The sequence below is a fragment of the Bombina bombina genome, chromosome 10, assembly GCF_027579735.1.
Source record: "Bombina bombina isolate aBomBom1 chromosome 10, aBomBom1.pri, whole genome shotgun sequence".
NCBI lineage: Eukaryota > Metazoa > Chordata > Amphibia > Anura > Bombinatoridae > Bombina > Bombina bombina.
The window spans coordinates 155,125,605-155,146,808 of NC_069508.1; the positions used below are offsets into that span (position 1 = coordinate 155,125,605).

Sequence of the window (21,204 nt, forward strand, 5' to 3'; positions counted from 1 at the left end):
TACACCGATACCAGCTTTAGCTCTCACTAACTGAGCCCCAACGGACCCACGTTTTTTTTAAAAACCACCAGGGCTATTCATGCCCCATCAAATGAGAGCGGATCCATTATTTAATTAAACCCTCACTCTAGACATAGAGTGAAAGGTTTTCTCAGGTACTTTCAATTATACTATTTATCTGTAAAACGGACCTTGATTCATTGTAATCCATATACCTTATAGCGATCATTTACATGTTATTAAGCCAATTGTCTTTTTAGCTACAGTATGTAACAGATAATTGCTATTGTTTTTAGCCTAATTTCTGGACGTCCAAATTCTCCATATTTTATCTATATTTTTATCGATATTTTATCTGTATTAATAAACATTACTATTTTTTTTATATATACCATTACGTTTGAAATCTATTATTCTTATAACAATATACAAGCCTCATATTTGTTAACATCATTAACTATTAGCATAGTCATACCTATTAGCATATTCATACAAGTAACCTAAAGTATTTTGCTGGACACAACTGTAATCTGCTTTCGACGAGCTAGTCCCTAGTGTTGCAACACATTAGTTACTTAATTTCTAATAAAGTGTATTTCACACTGAATCATTATATAATCTGCACATATAATAGCAGATTTAAATGCTAAATATCTAAGAATTATTTTCCCATCTCTGACATAAGTCCTCCTTATAGACTCCCCTAGAACACGAACAGTATCTTAAGCCACCCTCTGGAAGCTGCAGATTCGTCAGCGCCAAGATTATGGACATGCGACATTGTGCCGAAACCCCCAGGGGAAACAAGTCACCTTCCGAAGAAGGATAAGCAAAGTCTGGGTCACCTGCATGCATAGTAAGAGAATGTTTAAGGGAACTCGCCACTCGGTGGACAGAACCCCCAGAGGCAGATGGCTCAGGGGCCCCTTGATTCCCCAATCCTGAGGAATTGAGCACTCTAATACGGCATTCAGATCATAACTGGTAGGCTAGTATCATCTGGGGCAAAATGCATTCTGCGCAAAGAGTAGAAAATAAAACAGAGACGTCCGTCTATGCAATATCAGATTCCTCCATAACAAGGATATTGATACAGGAATGGACCAGATGAAAAATCTAAACGGCAATTGACACCCCCTGTGACTGGGACACTCACCACCTCCTATGTACCAGACACCAGCGGACCAGAATTTCTCCGTCGCCACACAGTCAGGAACACGGAAATAAAAAGCAAAACACGTGACCACCCCCGGTCACGAGGTGAACCGTATAGTCCAAAAAAAGCACGCCCAACCAAAAGGCTGCATTGCTTGATAAAAAAAATGTTATGTTCCACAAGCCATGAGCCTAAAAACACTACACATAAGCAGGTTGAATCACATAACAAACATGATTAAAAAAAAACCTGTTCAATAACTCCCATCAGGACATATTACCCTAGATTCCAAGATACTAAAGTAGTCTCACTGAGACCTTGAGACATAAATGAGACCCGCGAGGTGGTAGCCCCTCGGGAAACATAATACAGTACATTTCTGAAGAAAGTAAAATGAAATGATGTTACCGGAATCTACACTGTGGAATAGGAACACGGCCCTTCAAGTTTGACGGATAGAAGCATCGCCTCCGCCATGGACTTGAGAGAAGAAAGCAGGCAGCGAAACTCGTCAACGCCGATTGCTTGTGGAGCTGTTAATATGAATCGGGATGGTTTCGCAGAAAGACTCACCCTGCATCTCCGGACTCTAACTTTCATCCATGCCCTCACTGAGGGGCTGATAGGATTACTTAAAACTCCCATGTCGAAGAGTACTACCCTCCATAAGTGAATGCTCGAATCCTCAGCACTTCTCTGCCATCCTCCTGGGATGAAAGGCAAAGAATGACTGGGGGATGAGGGAAGTGGGAGGAGTATTTAAGCCTTTTGCTGGGGTGTCTTTGCCTCCTCCTGGTGGCCAGGTTCTTAATTCCCAAAAGTAATGAATGCAGCTGTGGACTCTTTCCATTTATGAAGAAAACAATTAATTTAATTCTTAAGCTGCCAGTAACATGCAGGACACTAAATTAACCTCTGCTTGTTCCTGGCATACTGCTTCTCTTTCTATATTAACTAATGTAACCTCTTTTTGTTCCTGGCAGACTGCCTCTCTTTCTGTATGTACCTCTGTTTGTTCCTGGCAGACTGCTTCTTTTTCTGTATTAACTAATGTAACCTCTGTTTGTTCCTGGCAGACTGCTTCTCTTTCTGTATGTACCTCTGTTTGTTCCTGGCAGACTGCTTCTTTTTCTGTATTAACTAATGTAACCTCTGTTTGTTCCTGGCACACTGCTTCTCTTTCTGTATGTACCTCTGTTTGTTCCTGGCAGTCTGCTTCTTTTTCTGTATTAACTAATGTAACCTATGTTTGTTCCTGGCAGACTGCTTCTCTTTCTGTATGTACCTCTGTTTGTTCCTGGCAGTCTGCTTCTTTTTCTGTATTAACTAATGTAACCTCTGTTCGTTCCTGAAAGACTGCTTTACTTTCTGTATTAACTAATGCAACCTCTGTTTGTTCCTGGCAGACTGCTTCTATTTCTGTATGTAACCTCTGTTTGTTCCTGGCAGACTGCTTCTATTTCTGTATGTAACCTCTGTTTGTTCCTGGCAGACTGATTCTCTTTCTATATTAACTAATGCAACCTCTGTTTGTTCCTGGCAGACTGCTTCTCTTTCTGTATGTACCTCTGTTTGTTCCTGGCAGACTGCTTCTCTTTCTGTATTAACTAATGTAACCTCTGTTTGTTCCTGGCAGTCTGCTTCTTTTTCTGTATTAACTAATGTAACCTCTGTTTGTTACTGGCAGACTGCTTCTCTTTCTGTATGTACCTCTGTTTGTTCCTGGCAGACTGCTTCTCTTTCTGTATTAACTAATGTAACCTCTGTTTGTTCCTGGCAGACTGCCTCTCTTTCTGTATTAACTAATGTAACCTCTATTTGTTCTTGGCAGACTGCTTCTCTTTCCGTTTTAACTAATGTAACCCCTGTTTGTTCCTGGCAGACTGGTTTTCTTTCTGCATTAACTAATGTAACCTCTGTTTGTTCCTGGCAGACTGCTTCTATTTCTGTATTAACTAATGTAACCTCTGTTTGTTCCTGGCAGACTGCCTCTCTTTCTGTATTAACTAATGTAACCTCTATTTGTTCTTGGCAGACTGCTTCTCTTTCCGTTTTAACTAATGTAACCCCTGTTTGTTCCTGGCAGACTGGTTTTCTTTCTGCATTAACTAATGTAACCTCTGTTTGTTCCTGGCAGACTGCTTCTATTTCTGTATTAACTAATGCAACCTCTGTTTGTTCCTGGCAGACTGCTTCTCTTTCTGTATGCACCTCTGTTTGTTCCTGGCAGACTGCTTCTCTTTCTGTATTAACTAATGTAACCTCTGTTTGTTCCTGGCAGACTGCCTCTCTTTCTGTATTAACTAATGTAACCTCTGTTTGTTCCTGGCAGACTGCTTCTCTTTCAGTTTTAACTAATGTAACCCCTGTTTGTTCCTGGCAGACTGGTTTTCTTTCTGCATTAACTAATGTAACCTCTGTTTGTTCCTGGCAGACTGCTTCTCTTTCTGCATTAACTAATGTAACCTCTGTTTGTTCCTGGCAGACTGCTTCTCTTTCTGCATTGACTAATGTAACCTCTGTTTGTTCCTGGCAGACTGCTTCTCTTTCTGCATTAACTAATGTAACCTCTGTTTGTTCCTGGCAGACTGCTTCTCTTTCTGCATTAACTAATGTAACCTATGTTTGTTCCTGGCAGACTGCTTCTCTTTCTGTATTAACTAATGTAACCTCTGTTTGTTCCTGGCAGACTGCCTCTCTTTCTGTATTAACTAATTTAACCTCTGTGTTTTACTAACACACAGAATAGCATTTGTATGAAGCCGTTATGACAGGTTCTACACTGCTGCCTTATTATTCCAATATGCGCCATATGCATGTGTGAGGGAGAACCACGCTCAGGCATTGGCTATCAGTGACCAGTGCTAAGGCTGCTGCTTTATCTGAACTGGCCTTGAGCAGCACACGTCACTAATGTGCATAGTCCTTTATGTGGCATCTTGGGAGCGCTGTGGCTGTATTTATAACGGAAATGAGCTTTTGGTTCTAAGGGTTAATCACATGTTTTACTGTACGTGCAGGGCTATAGCCCCTGATACCCCCGTAGTGATAACTCTGGTCTTTATGTTTGACAATAGCTAGCGGGGTAACAAGTGGGGGTGTTTTGGAGATAAACGGTGCATTGGTTCAGGAGATGGAAATCCTTAAGGGGTCCAGAGCCCCCAGTTCCCTAATATCGTCCTAAAAGGCTGGGGATAGCTGAGCATAAAAAGGAAAAAAATACAAGTACGGAGTTTAAAGGGACAGTCTACACCAAAATGTTTCTTATTTAAAAAGATAGATAATCCCTTTAAAACCCATTCCCCGTTTTTGCATAACCAACACAGTTATATTAATATACTTTTTACCTCTGTGATTACCTTGTATCTAAGCCTCTGCAGACAGCCTCCTTATCTAAGTGCTTTTGACAGACATGCAGTGTAGTCAATCAGTGAAGACTCCTAAATAACTTCACGGGAGTGAGCACAATGTTATTTTTATGACACACATGAACTAACACTGTCTAACTGTGAAAAACTTTCAAAATGCTCTGAGCTAAGAGGCGGTTTTCAACGGTTTAGAAATCAGTTTGAGCCTACCTAGGTTTAGCTTTTCAAAAATACCACTAAGGGAACAAAGCAAATTTGATGATAAAAGTAAATTGGAAAGTTATTTAAAATTGCCTGCCCTATCTGAATCATGAAAGTTTAGTTTTGACTTTACTGTCCCTTTAAGTTGTAAATATTTATTTTAGATGTTCCCAGCTTCATTGTGGTTTTTATGTCTCTCATTAACACTAAAAAGTATCGCGGGCAGCTGGGGCTCACCTGGTTTATGATGAAGATCCCATATGCCACCTTTTGGCGCCGCAGGATGGGGTGCACATAATGCAGCCAGTACTTTAGGTGATGGTCTCGGTGTCGGAAGGGAATGATGATAGCCACCTTATCCTTGGGTTGGCAGTCAGACGGGGTGTACCGTCCTCCCTCCGTCACATCTGGGTTCTCCCGCTGAACTCTCTCCATTGTCATAGGTGAGCTGAACTCAATCAGCAGACGGCCGACTGACAAAACAAAAGCAAAGGCAGAGTGTGAGCTTATTGCGCAAGAAACTGTCCGAAACGTTAATATTCTGAGACAGAAATATGCAAAAAATTCCAATGCGGTTTAATAACTCAGACCCAATGAGATGCCAGCTAAATGCTTAGTCTGCTCACTGCGGCAGTGTGCGTGCATGAGGTGAGGCAGTATGTGAGAAAGCAAGAAGAGGAAAGGGTGCGCATGAGTGACAGCTGAAGAGGACAGGTGCAGATGAGTGACAGCTGAAGAGGACAGGGTGCAGATGAGTGACAGCTGAAGAGGACAGGGTGCACATGGGTGACAGCTGAAGAGGACAGGGTGCACATAATACTGAGTATCAGCTGAAGAGGACAGGGTGCACATGAGTGACAGATGAAGAGGACAGGGTGCACATAGTACTAAGTATCAGCTGAAGAGGACAGGGTGCACATGAGTGACAGATGAAGAGGACAGGGTGCACATGAGTGACAGCTGAAGAGGACAGGGTGCACATAATACTGAGTAACAGCTGAAGAGGACAGGGTGCACATAATACTGAGTATCAGCTGAAGAGGACAGGGTGCACATGAGTGACAGATGAAGAGGACAGGGTGCACATAATACTGAGTATCAGCTGAAGAGGACAGGGTGCACATGAGTGACAGATGAAGAGGACAGGGTGCACATAATACTAAGTATCAGCTGAAGAGGACAGGGTGCACATGAGTGACAGATGAAGAGGACAGGGTGCACATGAGTGACAGCTGAAGAGGACAGGGTGGACATGACAGCTGAAGAGGACAGGGTGCACACGAGTGACAGCGGAAAAAAGAACAGGGTGCACATAATACTGAGTGACAGCTGAAGAGGACAGGGTGCACATAATACTGAGTGACAGCTGAAAAGGACAGGGTGCACATAATACTGAGTGATAGCTGAAGAGGACAGGGTGCACATAATACTGAGTGACAGCTGAAGAGGACAGGGTGCATATGAGTGACAGCTGAAGAGGACAGGGTGCACATAATACTGAGTATCAGCTGAAGAGGACAGGGTGCACATGAGTGACAGCTGAAGAGGACAGGGTGGACATGACAGCTGAAGAGGACAGGGTGCACGAGTGACAGCGGAAAAAAGAACAGGGTGCACATAATACTGAGTGACAGCTGAAGAGGACAGGGTGCATATGAGTGACAGCTGAAGAGGACAGGGTGCACATGAGTGACAGCTGAAAAGGACAACATACTAGTCAACACAATTTTATAGATCAGGACTGGTGAAAACTTCCAGCACAAGATTTATGTTCTCTAATTAGATTTCTCATAATAAAAACTATAAATACTTTAAAGGCTGCGTTTCACTAGGTCACTATTACACAATTGCAAACAGAGCTCATCTAACCAATGCACACTCGTCTGGGTAATGTGCAAACAACCTGATCAATAAATATTTTGCTGCTATAGCACCTGCTCTTGTAAAACAAGTCACTCACATAAAGGAATCACATGGCTTCCTAAACAAATCAGCCAAAAATCACATGCAAAAAAAAGTATGCCCATTTACTCTGACCTCACCAAACTCCAAAGCTGATTTATGCCCTAGAGACAAGCTTCTGGCCTTTATTTTGTCAAAGTTTTTTTTGTTTTTTTTTTATGGATATTGACACATTTGTAGTCCTGGTGTATCAGCCTTTTAACAACAGGGAATCAGTCTGTGTGTGCATGTTTTAGAGACGGTGTAAATATGTGTGTGTGCTTGTGTGAGTCTGTGTGTGCGTGGTGATAGAGAGGAGAGGGAAGAGAAAAGAGGGGAGGGAAGAGAGGAAAGAGAGGAGAGAAGAGAGGAGAGTTGAGAGGAGAGAAGAGAAGAGAGGAGAGAAAATGAGGAGAGAAGAGGAAAGAGACAGCTTTTAAGCTTATTTGCACTAACCCTAGCTAAGCTTAAAAGCGGTGTACACAGCAATGCTATGGCTAAAAGGGAATCTGCCTATAAGCAGACTAAAGTAAAAAAGTGAAGCATTGTGAACTGCATTTGCATATCTTACCCTGAATACTTTGCTGCATTGTCTTTTGACTTGTCTAGATTAGTTAATGGGCTACACAATAAGTGATTCTCTCTACATTTTGTGCATAGTGGAGATTGTGTGTGCTTGTGTGACCCTGTGATTGTGTGCTTGCGGGATTCTGTGTATATATGCGCATGCTTGCATGACCTTGTGTGTATGTGGGTGCGTGCTTGCATGACACCATGTATATGTGGGTGTGACTAGACTTGGGCAAAGTGATTCTTTTCAGTGATTCAAATCATTTGGATCAGTTCAGTCAAATGATTCAAATTACTGAATCAAATCACGGTTCCTTTCCTGCAAACCAGGCACAGCCACTAGTAAGTCTGACACACTCAGTACTGAATATGTCAGCAGCTCTTTAGATTCATATAGGAGTTGTGTGCAGCAACAGATCTTTTAATCACACACTTTAATAGGGAATCAGTGTTGTGAAGAGAAACAAACACACTCAAACTATGCATATATTTTTTAATGCATTTCAGTCACAACTGTTTCCCTATTAAACTATGTGATTATAATATGCATTTCAAATAAATGTATTAATCTGTTTAATACTTTTGAAAATATATCTAACATGAAATGTTTGATATTTAAACTGTGTGAATGTATTAGATTGCACAATACACAATCATAGACAAATGTGCTTTTTAATTCCCTGCCTAACTCTTTTGCCAGCACTTAAAGTTCCCTGTGTGTTTGTATGTGCATGCTTGCGTGACCCTGTGTGTGTGCTTGCGTGACCCTGTGTGTGTATGTGTGTGCTTGTGTGACCCTGTGTGCGCTTGGGTGACCATGTGTGTGTGTGTGTGTGTGTGTGCGTGCATGACCCTGTGTGTGTGTGCTTGCATGACCCTGTGTGTGTGTATCTGTGTGTATGTATGTGTGTGCTTGCATGACCCTGTGTGTGTGCTTGCATGACCCTGTGTGTGTGTATGTGTGTATGCTTGCATGACCCTGTGTGTGTGTATGTGTGTGTGCTTGCATGACCCTGTGTGTGTGTGTATGTGTGTGTGCTTGCATGACCCTGTGTGTGTGTGTATGTGTGTGTGCTTGCATGACCCTGTGTGTGTATCTGTGTGTATGTATGTGTGTGCTTGCATGACTATGTGTGTGTGTGTATGTGTGTATGTGTGTGTGCTTGCATGACCCTGTGTGTGTGTGTATGTGTGTATGTGTGTGTGCTTGCATGACCCTGTGTGTGTGTGTGTGTATGTGTGTGTGCTTGCATGACCCTGTGTGTGTGTATGTGTGTATATGTGTGCATGTTTCTGTTTGCGTGACCCTGTGTGTGTGTGTGTGTGTGTGTTTATCACCATTAGCGCACATAGTGCACATCACCAGTAACGCACCTATCACCATTATTATCTGCTGGTTCTGTCTATAACCAGGTACAGCACAGGGATGAGTATCACAAGAACAAAAAACTTTACATACAAAGTTATTGTGAAGAAGAAACACAGCGCAGAATATGCAGATAATATGATCTCACCCCCAGTCAGATGTGATCACGCTCCCTACAAGCTAATGTGGTTATTGATCTGTAAGGTGCAGATAATCTGTATCACCCGTCTCATTAGGTTATTGACACCCATAACAAACAATTACACATTTTATTGCTCTCCCCTCATGTGTGACATTCCCCTGGTCCCATCTCACTCACGTCTTCTGGTCCCTTCCTGAATTCCTTTCTGTTCCCCTACCCAGAATGTTCTGTTTAATGCTATTTATAGCTGTGTATCTTGTAAACTTCATACAGTTACTGTTTGGTTCCATGGGAACTCTCTCATTGCCAGCTGTGCCAGTGCATTGTGTGGCACAGGATCAGCTAACGATACATGGCCGTAAAAAAAAAGTATTGCGCTGCAGATATTATTAACTGTTCACATCCTCCAGCCCGGCCACAACTTGTTACAAATACAGTTGCTCTGACTGACCTATGCCAACATCAATTTCCCCGGCTGTGTGCTGCATGTACTCTCTGGCAAGGAGTCAAAAAATATCTGTCAGCCAACTCCGAATCTCTAGCAAGTTCTCCCCTTTTATTTTGTGGAGGGAAAAAACCCCCATTTATATCAGCTGTTTTTAATCAATAGGATTACAAATGTCAAGCATAGTACTTTATGGGGGAGCATTAGTTCCTTTTATCAGGCATCAGATTCCATATGTCTCCACCATCTCCAACCTACAGTGAGAACTTCTCTGGAATAACTTCAAATAGAAAGCATTGTCTCATTTTAGCTCAACAGCAGTGAAGTGGTCCTACTGTATGTGGGGGTGATCACGACTATATCCAACAGCTGAAAATGCTCTCACAGGGCACTTTACAGCAGACCAATAAGGTATGTAGGTTCAGTGAGTACTGACCACGCCCACACACAATCTTAAAGGGACATTAAACACTAAATAAATGCTAGATAGAATGATGCATTCAAAGAGAAGAGTCTGAGAATAACGTAGTTGTTTAAATATTGACAAAATAAATGTTAAGTTTTTGTGTCTATAAAACAATGGGAGGTGCCATGTTGTAACTTAGGTTATCTTCTCTGCTGTGGCTAATTAAATAGGTCACTAGAGTGTGTAGCCAATGGCTGTGTGGAATATAACAGTGTTCTGCACTTCCATTTCTAACAGGAGCTGAAAAGCTCACCATTTCAGAATGGAATTACAGGAAAAGGGGACAAAATAAATTAAGTATATTGCAGAGTTTATTTTTATTATATATATATATATATATATATATATATATATATATATATATATATATATATATATATATATACCAAAGACAATTTATGACTTTTATAAAATAACTGTATTAACAGTTATAAGTCCAACATGTATTGCTATCTAGACTCAGTGGTTACTTTAGCAATTTTTAATTTCATAATCAGATCACACTGGACATAGACAGTCTATCATTAGCATAGAGCGTTTGCTTGTGAACACTTTTAAACCATGTAAATTGTGTTCACTGCACTTTGTATTTACACCATTCCCACGGGTTAGCTGTAAATTTCTTATTAAGTTTAGGACATTTCAGTCAAAGCTCAGATACAAGCCTATTAAAGTGACATTTAGTGTAATGGGGAGGTGCTTGACTACCTACACTATTTAGACGTATAATAATTGTTCTAAAGTTTTGTATTTTAGAACACGCATAGAAAAAGACAGGTGAAATGTGTTAAGAGTCTATCTACGCAAAGTTTCTTCTGCAGAGATTTGTTTGTGCTTACATAAACAGTAAACAATATAAAATCTATCTCCTATAGCTCATCTCCTATAGCTCATCTAATTTGCAAACCTCTAAAGTCCCTATTTTAAAATACAAATCTTAAATATAGTTACTGATTATTTGTTTAAATTAACAAACACATCATATAGATTATTAACATGATACAAAAGTACTCCTATTACACATTGGGGTCCATAAGATATCTATTTATAAAACAAATCTGCAAATCATGACAATAAACAACATAAATAACACACTGAAAAAGTAGGGGTTGATTTAAACCCCTGCTGCAGATACAGTCTCATCACAAACACATGTGATAATCATGGTAAATACTCTATGGGAACACTATATAAAAGACTGTTCATAAAACTATATGCAAGATACAAAAAAGGTACCCTGGCAACAAAAACATAATATCTTCTATGTTAAAACCTAGAGACCCAGAAGGCTTCTCTATTACCACCTCTCATGGACCTTTTGACTTGTTCTATTATACACAACAGAAAGTGATGTGTAAGACCTTGGAGATCTATAATAAAATGTGTAGCTAGTGCTGAACAATGTATGGTGTTATCAATGTCATTGAGATATTAACAGATAATTACCTGAACCTCCGGTGTGGTATGTCCCACATATTGTCTACTACAACAGGTACACCAAACCAAATAAATTTTGAATGTAAGGACGGCTGCAGGATCGACCACAGTAATGCAGCCAGCCAGCTGCAGGATAAAGTACAGTAACGCAGCAGGCAGGCTGCAGGCTAGAGCACAGTAACACAGCAGGCCAGCTGCAGGATAGAGCACAGAAACCCAGCAGGCCGTCTGCAGGATAAAGCACAGTAACACAGCAGGCCGGCTGCAGGATAGAGCACAGTAACACAGCAGGCCGGCTGTAGGCTAGAGCACAGTAACACAGCAGGCCGGCTGCAGGATAGAGCACAGTAACCCAACAGGCCGGCTGCAGGATAGAGCACAGTAATGCAGCAGGCCGGCTGCAGGACAGAGCACAGTAACACAGCAAGCCGGCTGCAGGATAGAGCACAGTAACGCAGCAGGCCGGCTGGAGGATAGAGCACAGTAACGCAGCAGGCTGGCTGGAGGATAGAGCACAGTAACGCAGCAGGCCAGCTGCAGGATAGAGCACAGTAACCCAACAGACCGGCTGCAGGATAAAGCACAGTAACACAGCAGGCCGGTTGCAGGATAAATCACAGTAACACAGCAGGCCGGCTGCAGGGTAGAGCACAGTAACGCAGCAGGCCGGCTGCAGGATAGAGCACAGTAACACAGCAGGCCGGCTGCAGGATAGAGCCCAGTAACACAGCAGGCCGGCTGCAGGATAGAGCACAGTAACACAGCAGGCCGGCTGCAGGATAGAGCACAGTAACACAGCAGGCCGGCTGCAGGATAGAGCACAGTAATACAGCAGGCCGGCTGCAGGATAAAGCACAGTAACACAGCAGGCCGGCTGTAGGATAGAGCACAGTAATGCAGCAGGCCGGCTGCAGGATAAAGTACAGTAATGCAGCAGGCCAGCTGCAGGATAGAGCAAGTAATGAGGCAGGCCGGCTGCAGGATAGAGCACAGTAACGCAGCAGGCCAGCTGCAGGATAGAGCACAGTAACACAGCAGGCCGGCTGCAGGATAGAGCACAGTAACACAGCAGGCTGGCTGCAGGATAGAGCACAGTAACACAGCAGCCGGCTGAAGGATAGAGCACAGTAACACAGCAGGCTGGCTGCAGGATAGAGCACAGTAACACAGCAGGCCGGCTGCAGGATAAAGCACAGTAACACAGCAGGCTGGCTGCAGGATAAAGTACAGTAACACAGCAGGCCGGCTGTAGGATAGAGCACAGTAATGCAGCAGGCCGGCTGCAGGATAAAGTACAGTAATGCAGCAGGCCAGCTGCAGGATAGAGCAAGTAATGAGGCAGGCCGGCTGCAGGATAGAGCACAGTAACGCTGCAGGATAAAGCACAGTAACACAGCAGGCTGGCTGCAGGATAGAGAACAGTAACACAGCAGGCCGGCTGCAGGATAGAGCACAGTAACGCTGCAGGATAAAGCACAGTAACACAGCAGGCCGGCTGTAGGATAGAGCACAGTAACACAGCAGGCCCGCTGCAGGATAGAGCACAGTAATGCAGCAGGCCGGCTGCAGGATAGAGCAAGTAATGAGGCAGGCCGGCTGCAGGATAGAGCAAGTAATGAGGCAGGCCGGCTGCAGGATAGAGCACAGTAACGCAGCAGGCCGGCTGCAGGATAGAGAACAGTAACACAGCAGGCCGGCTGTAGCATAGAGCACAGTAATGCAGCAGGCCAGCTGCAGGATAGAGGACAGTAACACAGCAGACCGGCTGTAGGATAGAGCACAGTAATGCAGCAGGCCGGCTGCAGGATAGAGCAAGTAATGAGGCAGGCCGGCTGCAGGATAGAGCAAAGTAACACAGCAGGCCGGCTGCAGGATAGAGCACAGTAACACAGCAGGCTGGCTGCAGGATAGAGCACAGTAACACAGCAGCCAGGCGCAGGATAGAGCACAGTAACACAGCAGGCTGGCTGCAGGATAGAGCACAGTAACACAGCAGGCCGGCTGCAGGATAGAGAACAGTAACACAGCAGGCCGGCTGTAGGATAGAGCACAGTAATGCAGCAGGCCGGCTGCAGGATAAAGTACAGTAATGCAGCAGGCCGGCTGCAGGATAAAGTACCGTAATGCAGCAGGCCGGCTGCAGGATAGAGCACAGTAACACAGCAGGCCGGCTGCAGGATAGAGAACAGTAACACAGCAGGCCGGCTGCAGGATAGAGAACAGTAATGCAGCAGGTCGGCTGCAGGATAGAGCACAGTAATGCAGCAGGTCGGCTGCAGGATAGAGCACAGTAACACAGCAGACCGGCTGCAGGATAAAGTACAGTAACACAGCAGGCCAGCTGCAGGATAAAGTACAGTAACACAGCAGGCCAGCTGCAGGATAAAGTACAGTAACACAGCAGGCCAGCTGTAGGATAGAGCACAGTAATGCAGCAGGCCAGCTGCAGGATAGAGCAAGTAATGCAGCAGGCCAGCTGCAGGATAAAGTACAGTAACACAGCAGGCCAGCTGCAGGATAAAGTACAGTAATGCAGCAGGCCAGCTGCAGGATAAAGTACAGTAATGCAGCAGGCCAGCTGCAGGATAAAGTACAGTAACACAGCAGGCCAGCTGCAGGATAAAGTACAGTAATGCAGCAGGCCAGCTGCAGGATAAAGTACAGTAACACAGCAGGCCAGCTGCAGGATAAAGTACAGTAATGCAGCAGGCCGGCTGCAGGATAAAGTACAGTAACACAGCAGGCCAGCTGCAGGATAAAGTACAGTAATGCAGCAGGCCAGCTGCAGGATAAAGTACAGTAACACAGCAGGCCAGCTGCAGGATAAAGTACAGTAACACAGCAGGCCAGCTGCAGGATAAAGTACAGTAATGCAGCAGGCCAGCTGCAGGATAGAGTACAGTAACACAGCAGGCCAGCTGCAGGATAAAGTACAGTAATGCAGCAGGCCGGCTGCAGGATAAAGTACAGTAACACAGCAGGCCAGCTGTAGGATAGAGCACAGTAATGCAGCAGGCCAGCTGCAGGATAGAGCAAGTAATGCAGCAGGCCAGCTGCAGGATAAAGTACAGTAACACAGCAGGCCAGCTGTAGGATAGAGCACAGTAATGCAGCAGGCCAGCTGCAGGATAGAGCAAGTAATGCAGCAGGCCAGCTGCAGGATAAAGTACAGTAACACAGCAGGCCGGCTGCAGGATAGAGCAAGTAATGCAGCAGGCCAGCTGCAGGATAGAGCAAGTAATGAGGCAGGCCGGCTGCAGGATAAAGTACAGTAATGCAGCAGGCCGGCTGCAGGATAAAGTACAGTAACACAGCAGGCCAGCTGTAGGATAGAGCACAGTAATGCAGCAGGCCAGCTGCAGGATAGAGCACAGTAATGCAGCAGGCCAGCTGCAGGATAAAGTACAGTAACACAGCAGGCCGGCTGCAGGATAGAGCAAGTAATGAGGCAGGCCAGCTGCAGGATAGAGCAAGTAATGAGGCAGGCCAGCTGCAGGATAGAGCAAGTAATGAGGCAGGCCGGCTGAAGGATAGAGCACAGTAATGCAGCAGGCCGGCTGCAGGATAAAGTACAGTAACACAGCAGGCCAGCTGCAGGATAGAGCAAGTAATGAGGCAGGCCGGCTGCAGGATGGAGCACAGTAATGCAGAAGACAATATTCACCTCTTGCCCCATCAGATCATTTTCTATATCTGCTCAGGTTACAGTTCTCACAGAAGCAGTAAACTAGATGTAACAGCTTGGTATAGCTTGTTTGGTTTATAGTTCCAATACTGTAGATGCTTAGGGCAATGAAGTTGTGCTATGAGTACCTAGACCGAACAATTATTTAGCTTGAGATAAACGGAGAAAAAGAACCCAGGAACTGTAAACTCCTCAAGAGATTGTGTTTGCATTGGACGAGAGGACAAGCTACTACCCACTACAGAATATATTTCTAGCTGCACTAGTTGCCTTGCTCTAATTGCCAGGAGTCAGCAACTGCATCTCGCTGGCAGCAATACGAACATGCAGAACTAAAGGGACATTAAAGTCAAAATTAAACTTTCATGATTCAGATAGAGCAGCAATTGTAAACAACTTTCCAATTTATTTCCATTAACAAAATGTGCACAAACTTTATTATTATACTTTTTGAGTCACCAGCTCCTAATGCGCATGTGCAAGACTTCACAGACTATTCGTATATGCATTTGTGATTGGCTGATGGCTGTCACATGATACAGGAGTGGAGGAAATAGTAGAAAATATCTACTACTCAGTTGAAGTTCAGACTAAGTGCTATTGCATTGTGTATTTTTCATGCATTTGTTGATTATACAAATCTACTGTATTTGCTGGTCCTTTAATTAGCTGGAGACGAAGGCTTTATATGTAAATATTTCTATAGCAGCCTTATTTGCCTGCAGCTGAAAGTTATTTGCAACTGCTGCTATAAGGAACAGCAGTACGTCCTGGTCACACAGACACTTTTGTTACAAGGGAGCCCAGCATCTCTGTAAAATGACCAAACAGCTTCTCATCTACACCTCTCAGCCCTGGCGTTTTAAGAGAACTGTATCTATTACAGATATATGGGGCTTGTGCACAAGTCAGGGTTTGTGGTCATCTTCACCTGTGGGTTCATGAGGGCTCATTGCTAGGCACTTCACACCTGAACACAGAGCTGAAACCAATGGTGAAAAACATAAATAAGGAAAGTGATTCACGGACGTCTGATGCTAGTGCTGGATGCAACATTAAAAGCCAGATTATGATGATGCGCTAACAGTTACGTGCGAGTGTAAAGGGGTTTATAGCAGGTGTTTGCGCTCGTCGGGTTTAGCACTCATATTACAAGTTGAAAGTAAACACATATATACGTTAGCGCAACCGTGATTTATGCTGAAATGATTACCGTGTCCCCAGAGGTCTGGTTAACGGTTTTGCAAAACAAAAGATTGTTACAAAACGCATCAATACATTACAAACTACAGTTACACTCATAACAACACTATCTAATAATTATTTTTTTTTAAATGCACAGAAATGTTATAAGGGCTCAAAGATATGAGGTCTTAAAGGGACATTATACACTCTTTTTTTCTTTGCATAAATGTTTTGTAGATCATCTATTTATATAGCCCATAAAGTTTTTTTGTTTTTTTTAATGTATAGTTTTGCTTATTTTTAAATAACATTGCTCTGATTTTTAGACTCCTAACCAAGCCCCAAAGTTTTATGACAATACGGTCAGCTACCTACTCCAGCTTGCTCCTGTTTGTGTAAAGGGTCTTTTCATATGCAAATGAAGGGGGCTTTCCAGCTACCTTTTCAACAGAGTTACACTGAGAGCTTCTAAGTAATTTTTTAAACAGTTTTATACTGGATTTGTATATCAGTATCTGTGCATCTTATTCTTTATAGTACTGTCTATTACATGAAGTTATATGAAAATTAGTGTATACTGTCCCTTTAAGTGTTAGGGGGAAAAAAGCAGGCAAAAGGCTTTAACATAGAGATACATACATATGCATGTCTAAATATGTATATATATGTTTATATGTGTCTACTTATGTATTTATGTGTATATATGTATTTAAAGACAAATAAACACAAAATACATATTTACACACATATAGAGATATATATAAGTGCATTGGAGCCCTTTGCAGTCAAGTAGCTGAAAACATGTAAAATCATATTTATCATATAGGTATAGATATAAATTGTACCAAAATACCATTAGATATATTCAGCGTTGCGGAATCTGTTGGCGCTCTACAAATACCTGATAATAATAATATATGTAAAAATATATATTTATAAAAAATAGAACATATTCTGCTATGTGAAGAACAAAGGAATGTGAAACATTCATAATTTCATGTTGGGTTAACGCACTTGATTGGGATTGCGATCAGGTTTGCAATCAGTGAATACCCGTTTACCACCTGTGGAATTAATTGATTGTGAGCCAGACCTTCTTACTCAAGGTCAGTGCCTGACCTCACAATGCTCTTGTGGCTGAATGGGCACAAATTCCTACAGACACACTCTAAAATCTTGTGAGTAGTGGCAGCTGTTATAGCCGCACAAGTGAGGCAACTTCATATTAATGTCCATGGTTTTGGAATGGGATTTCCAACAAGGTCAAACAAAGTAGGTAATGTATTGTGGTTTACTCTGATAAACAAGGACATCCTAGGTAAATTTCTGAGACCCAGTCTAGAGATTCCTTGTGTTCGACCAAGTGCTAATAAAATGTCATTACCGTAATGTAAACAAATGGGAGGATATACTGTGACTCATCTAAAAGGCAGAAGGTTAGAATTTAGGGATTGAGCATCGTTAATATAAACTGTATTCTCTCATTGTGCCTGTGACATAAAGAGAAAGGACATTGGTGACAGCACGGCCATCTTATATACGTGTATCGCATAATACAGAAACATCACAAAACCCTCTGCAGTCTAATAGTCATGTTATTGTTACCAGGTCTTAGAATACATAAAAATAGTTAATTTTCTAGCACAGAAACCGAGCCCAGTGTGACCCAGAGACTTGCTCCATGCGTCATGGCTCTATATTATCTCATTCCCAAGGGCCACATCTCTGCTTGAGGAACGGTCACCAGGGCTCATAGAAAGAGAGCGTGAAGTCTCAGCAGGTTTAGGCTCCCTGCAGTATATGAATAGAAACATAAAACTGCCAATGCCAGCTTCCTACACCACGAAACACAATATACATATTATTTCCCATTTACAATACGTGAGCTAGAGGAAACATCATATCTCAAAGGGAAAATAGCTAACTGGGACTCCCCAACATAAATGTATTACCATAAACAGGCAAACAGGGGCTGATATTGCTGTAAGGTTTTAGTTCTCCCAGAACTGGTAGAGAAACAGCTGGTCACATTTTACTAAAGAAGCACATAAAACATAAGTTATGCTTACCTGATAATTTTCTTTTCTTCCGATGGAAAGAGTCCACAGCTGCATTCATTACTTTTGGGAAATAAGAACCTGACCACCAGGAGGAGGCAGACACACCCCAGCCAAAGGCTTAAATACTCCTCCCACTTCCCTCATTCTCCAGTCATTCTGCCGAGGAACAAGGACCAGTAGAAGAAATATCTGGGTGAAAAGGTGCCAGAAGAATAAAAAAAACAAGACGCCCCACATAAAAAAAAGACGGGTAGGGAGCTGTGAACTCTTTCCATCGGAAGAAAAGAAAATGATCAGGTAAGCATAATTTATGTTTTTCTTCCTAAATGGAAAGAGTCCACAGCTGCATTCTTTACTTTTGGGAAAACAATACATAAGCTATAGAGGACACTGAATGCCAAAATGGCAGGGTACAATAGGCGGCCCATTCTGAGGGCACCAGGCCTGAAACCCAATACCCAACAAAAAACCCTGCTTCATCCGAAGTCGAGAAAACAAAAAGGCAAAAGGTCCCAAGGACACTGACCAGAAGATAGCCCGGAAGCCTAGCCAGAGACCGCAACATCAGACACAACTGAGCCAACAGTCCTCTGGGAGACACTGTCGCCTAACAGTCGGTTCCTCACCACACACCAGTTACTAGCGAAGGGAACCCCCGCCGAAACTCCCAAAGGAATAAGGCAAGGAAAAACCCAATAGGAACCGAAAGGTTACCACAAACTCCATAAAAGGAAAAACTCAAACCAATCTCGCAAGACCTAAATGGGTCCTGACAACAAGGGGAGGCCAGGCCCAAACCACAAGGTTTAGAACCAGTAGCAGAACAGAGAAAAAGTTCTCCCAATATCCTGCAAGGATTGGAACAGCTAGCTAGCACTCGATCAAGGCGCAATCAGCTGTAGCTGGTTGTAAAGAGCAACCCTTCACTTGCCAGGCAGCAAGACAACCAACGCCTAGGAACAACTGAAAACAGAGACCAAACATCATCAGAACCCTGAGGAATTCAGGCAAAATTACATGTAGCAGACCCAGATGAAGGTAAACACCTGGGTCAAGAACACGCAGCCATCCTCAGGATGTCACAGAAGGAATACTTGCTAGAAGCGGCTACCAAAAAGTAGAGTGCTAAACCTCCATTACAGAAGGCACACTCTAGGCAACCGAAACCGCCAGACCTACACATAGGTCTCGAAAATAAAAGGAGAGCCCAGAACCTCAACGAGAACCAATGCGCCCCCAAGATCTGAGAGAACAACGGATCTCAGGACCTACCTCCAGCCGGGCCAGCCCAAGCATTGGCAGGTCTGAAACCAAGGGACCAGAAAAACCCCAGGCTCAAACAACGAGAGGAAAAATGGCACAGCCATTACAATAGTATTCGGGTGCCAACCCAAAATACCCCATGGAGACCGTCAACAAGGCCATAGACCTAGAGATCTAACTAAAGGCCCAACATAGACTCAAGGCAGAGCCAGCAACTCTCCAAATGGACAGAACAACTCAGAGAGCATACCTCTATCCGAAACAGGTTAACCTGTCTGTCCTAACCTCCTGAAGCCAGGAGAAGCCCTAAGATAGGGACCCCACTTCAGAAAGAAGGATATAACCCCCCCCAAGATAAAGGGGGTCGGCAAATGGGCCAGAAGGACATAGCACCTGCCCCCAGGACACAGCCATAGGCTGAACCAAGAGAACAAATCTCCAACACCCTGACCTGGAAGGAATCCCCTTTAGAATGTAACTGGCTAGCACACAGACAAGGTGCCATAGCTGCAGTGGTTCCACAGCGAACCCCTTTGCTTGCAGAGCAGCAAAGATATCACACTCTTTCAGCAAGCCGACCAAGGGAAACCGACCAAAGCGAAAGGCAAGCCCAGGGGGAATCGGCACCCAGAAAAATCTGGTCAACTGAACCAGTTCAACTAGCCCAACCAAAGGACACCGCCCACGTTTCCCGGAACTGGGGAACCCCGGACCAGCTCTAGATCCTAACAGTCCGGTATAACCTGCAATGGGATTCACAAAGGAATCGCTAAAAAAAAACTCAGCCACCGGAAGAACCAGAGCGAGGAGAGGTCCGAGCCCCCAAATAAACAAGAACCCGGAAACTGAAATCCCCCATCTGATATAAAACCAGACCCCCGGGAGAAACCATACAATGTCCAAAGTAAAATGGACAACGAGAAAAACTTGCAAGTCCCAACCAGAAGACGAGATCACCCCTTGCCAGAGTCCAACGCTCCAAGGAGCAAAGGAAGCAAGACCGAAACAAATAGAACAGTAAATGATGGGGCGCTCTGAAAATCAAATACAGTAAACAAACATTGTCATTAACATTAACAAATTGTGTATATTAAAACATATACGTATTTAAACTAAATATTTCAAAACATATCACCCAATGTTCCTGGGTGATGAGAGTCCCACCAAATGAGTCCCAATAAAAATGCTGGACTTATATTCAAAGTATAGAGTCCTGATGGGATTGTATGATCCAACTTGCTGTATGCAAGCAAACTGGAACCAATGCAGGTGTGTCTTGTCCCACTCAGTGAGTGGTATGTTCCAAACCGTAGAATGTCACGTGCAGTAGCTATGCTACTTAATAAGGTGCTAAACCAATGCTTGTATTAAAACAAGTTATTTATTAAAAACAAAGTAAAAACAAGTAACAAGTAATGGTTACAAAAGAGTAAAAAATGCTACGCGTTTCTCAGCCTTAGCATTGGCTGTTTCATCAGGCATAAAGCACTTTCTAACTGACATCCTATTTAAACTACTTCTGGCCAATGGTGGACAAGTACACACCCTCAGAGGGGCGTGTCGAAAACCATACATCATTAATTGATTAATTGGTAACTAACAACAACTCTATAATTAGAGTAAATAAATATACAGTGTTGTACATTGTAAAGAAAAAAAGCAAAAAACATAGCACATTTGTGGCAATCACAATAATACCCAACAATAATACATTGTAAAGAAAAAAGCAAAAGACAAAGCACAAATGTGGGAATCACAATAATGCCCCACAGGACCGCCGAGAGGAGCCACACTGCAAAATCCACATATCCACCTCTGTCTGAGGTGCAAGGTACATTGTATCAGCGGCTAATATAACCGTGAAATAACTGAGACGCATTTATTGACTTTATAAATCCCAGCTCATTGGTGGTGTTTGT

The 21,204-nt window shown here is 43.3% G+C and overlaps 1 protein-coding gene across 3 annotated transcripts in view; it reads right to left on the reverse strand.

Annotated features, from left to right (window-relative positions):
- The window catches only part of B4GALT2 (beta-1,4-galactosyltransferase 2), a 297,187-nt gene that overhangs the window by 114,275 nt on the left and 161,708 nt on the right, over positions 1 to 21,204 (reverse strand). For all 3 annotated transcript variants that reach the window (XM_053693401.1, XM_053693403.1, XM_053693402.1), the window contains one exon: positions 4,963 to 5,198. In XM_053693401.1, the coding sequence (XP_053549376.1) occupies positions 4,963 to 5,198 (236 nt within the window). The remainder of the gene's footprint in view (positions 1 to 4,962; positions 5,199 to 21,204) is intronic.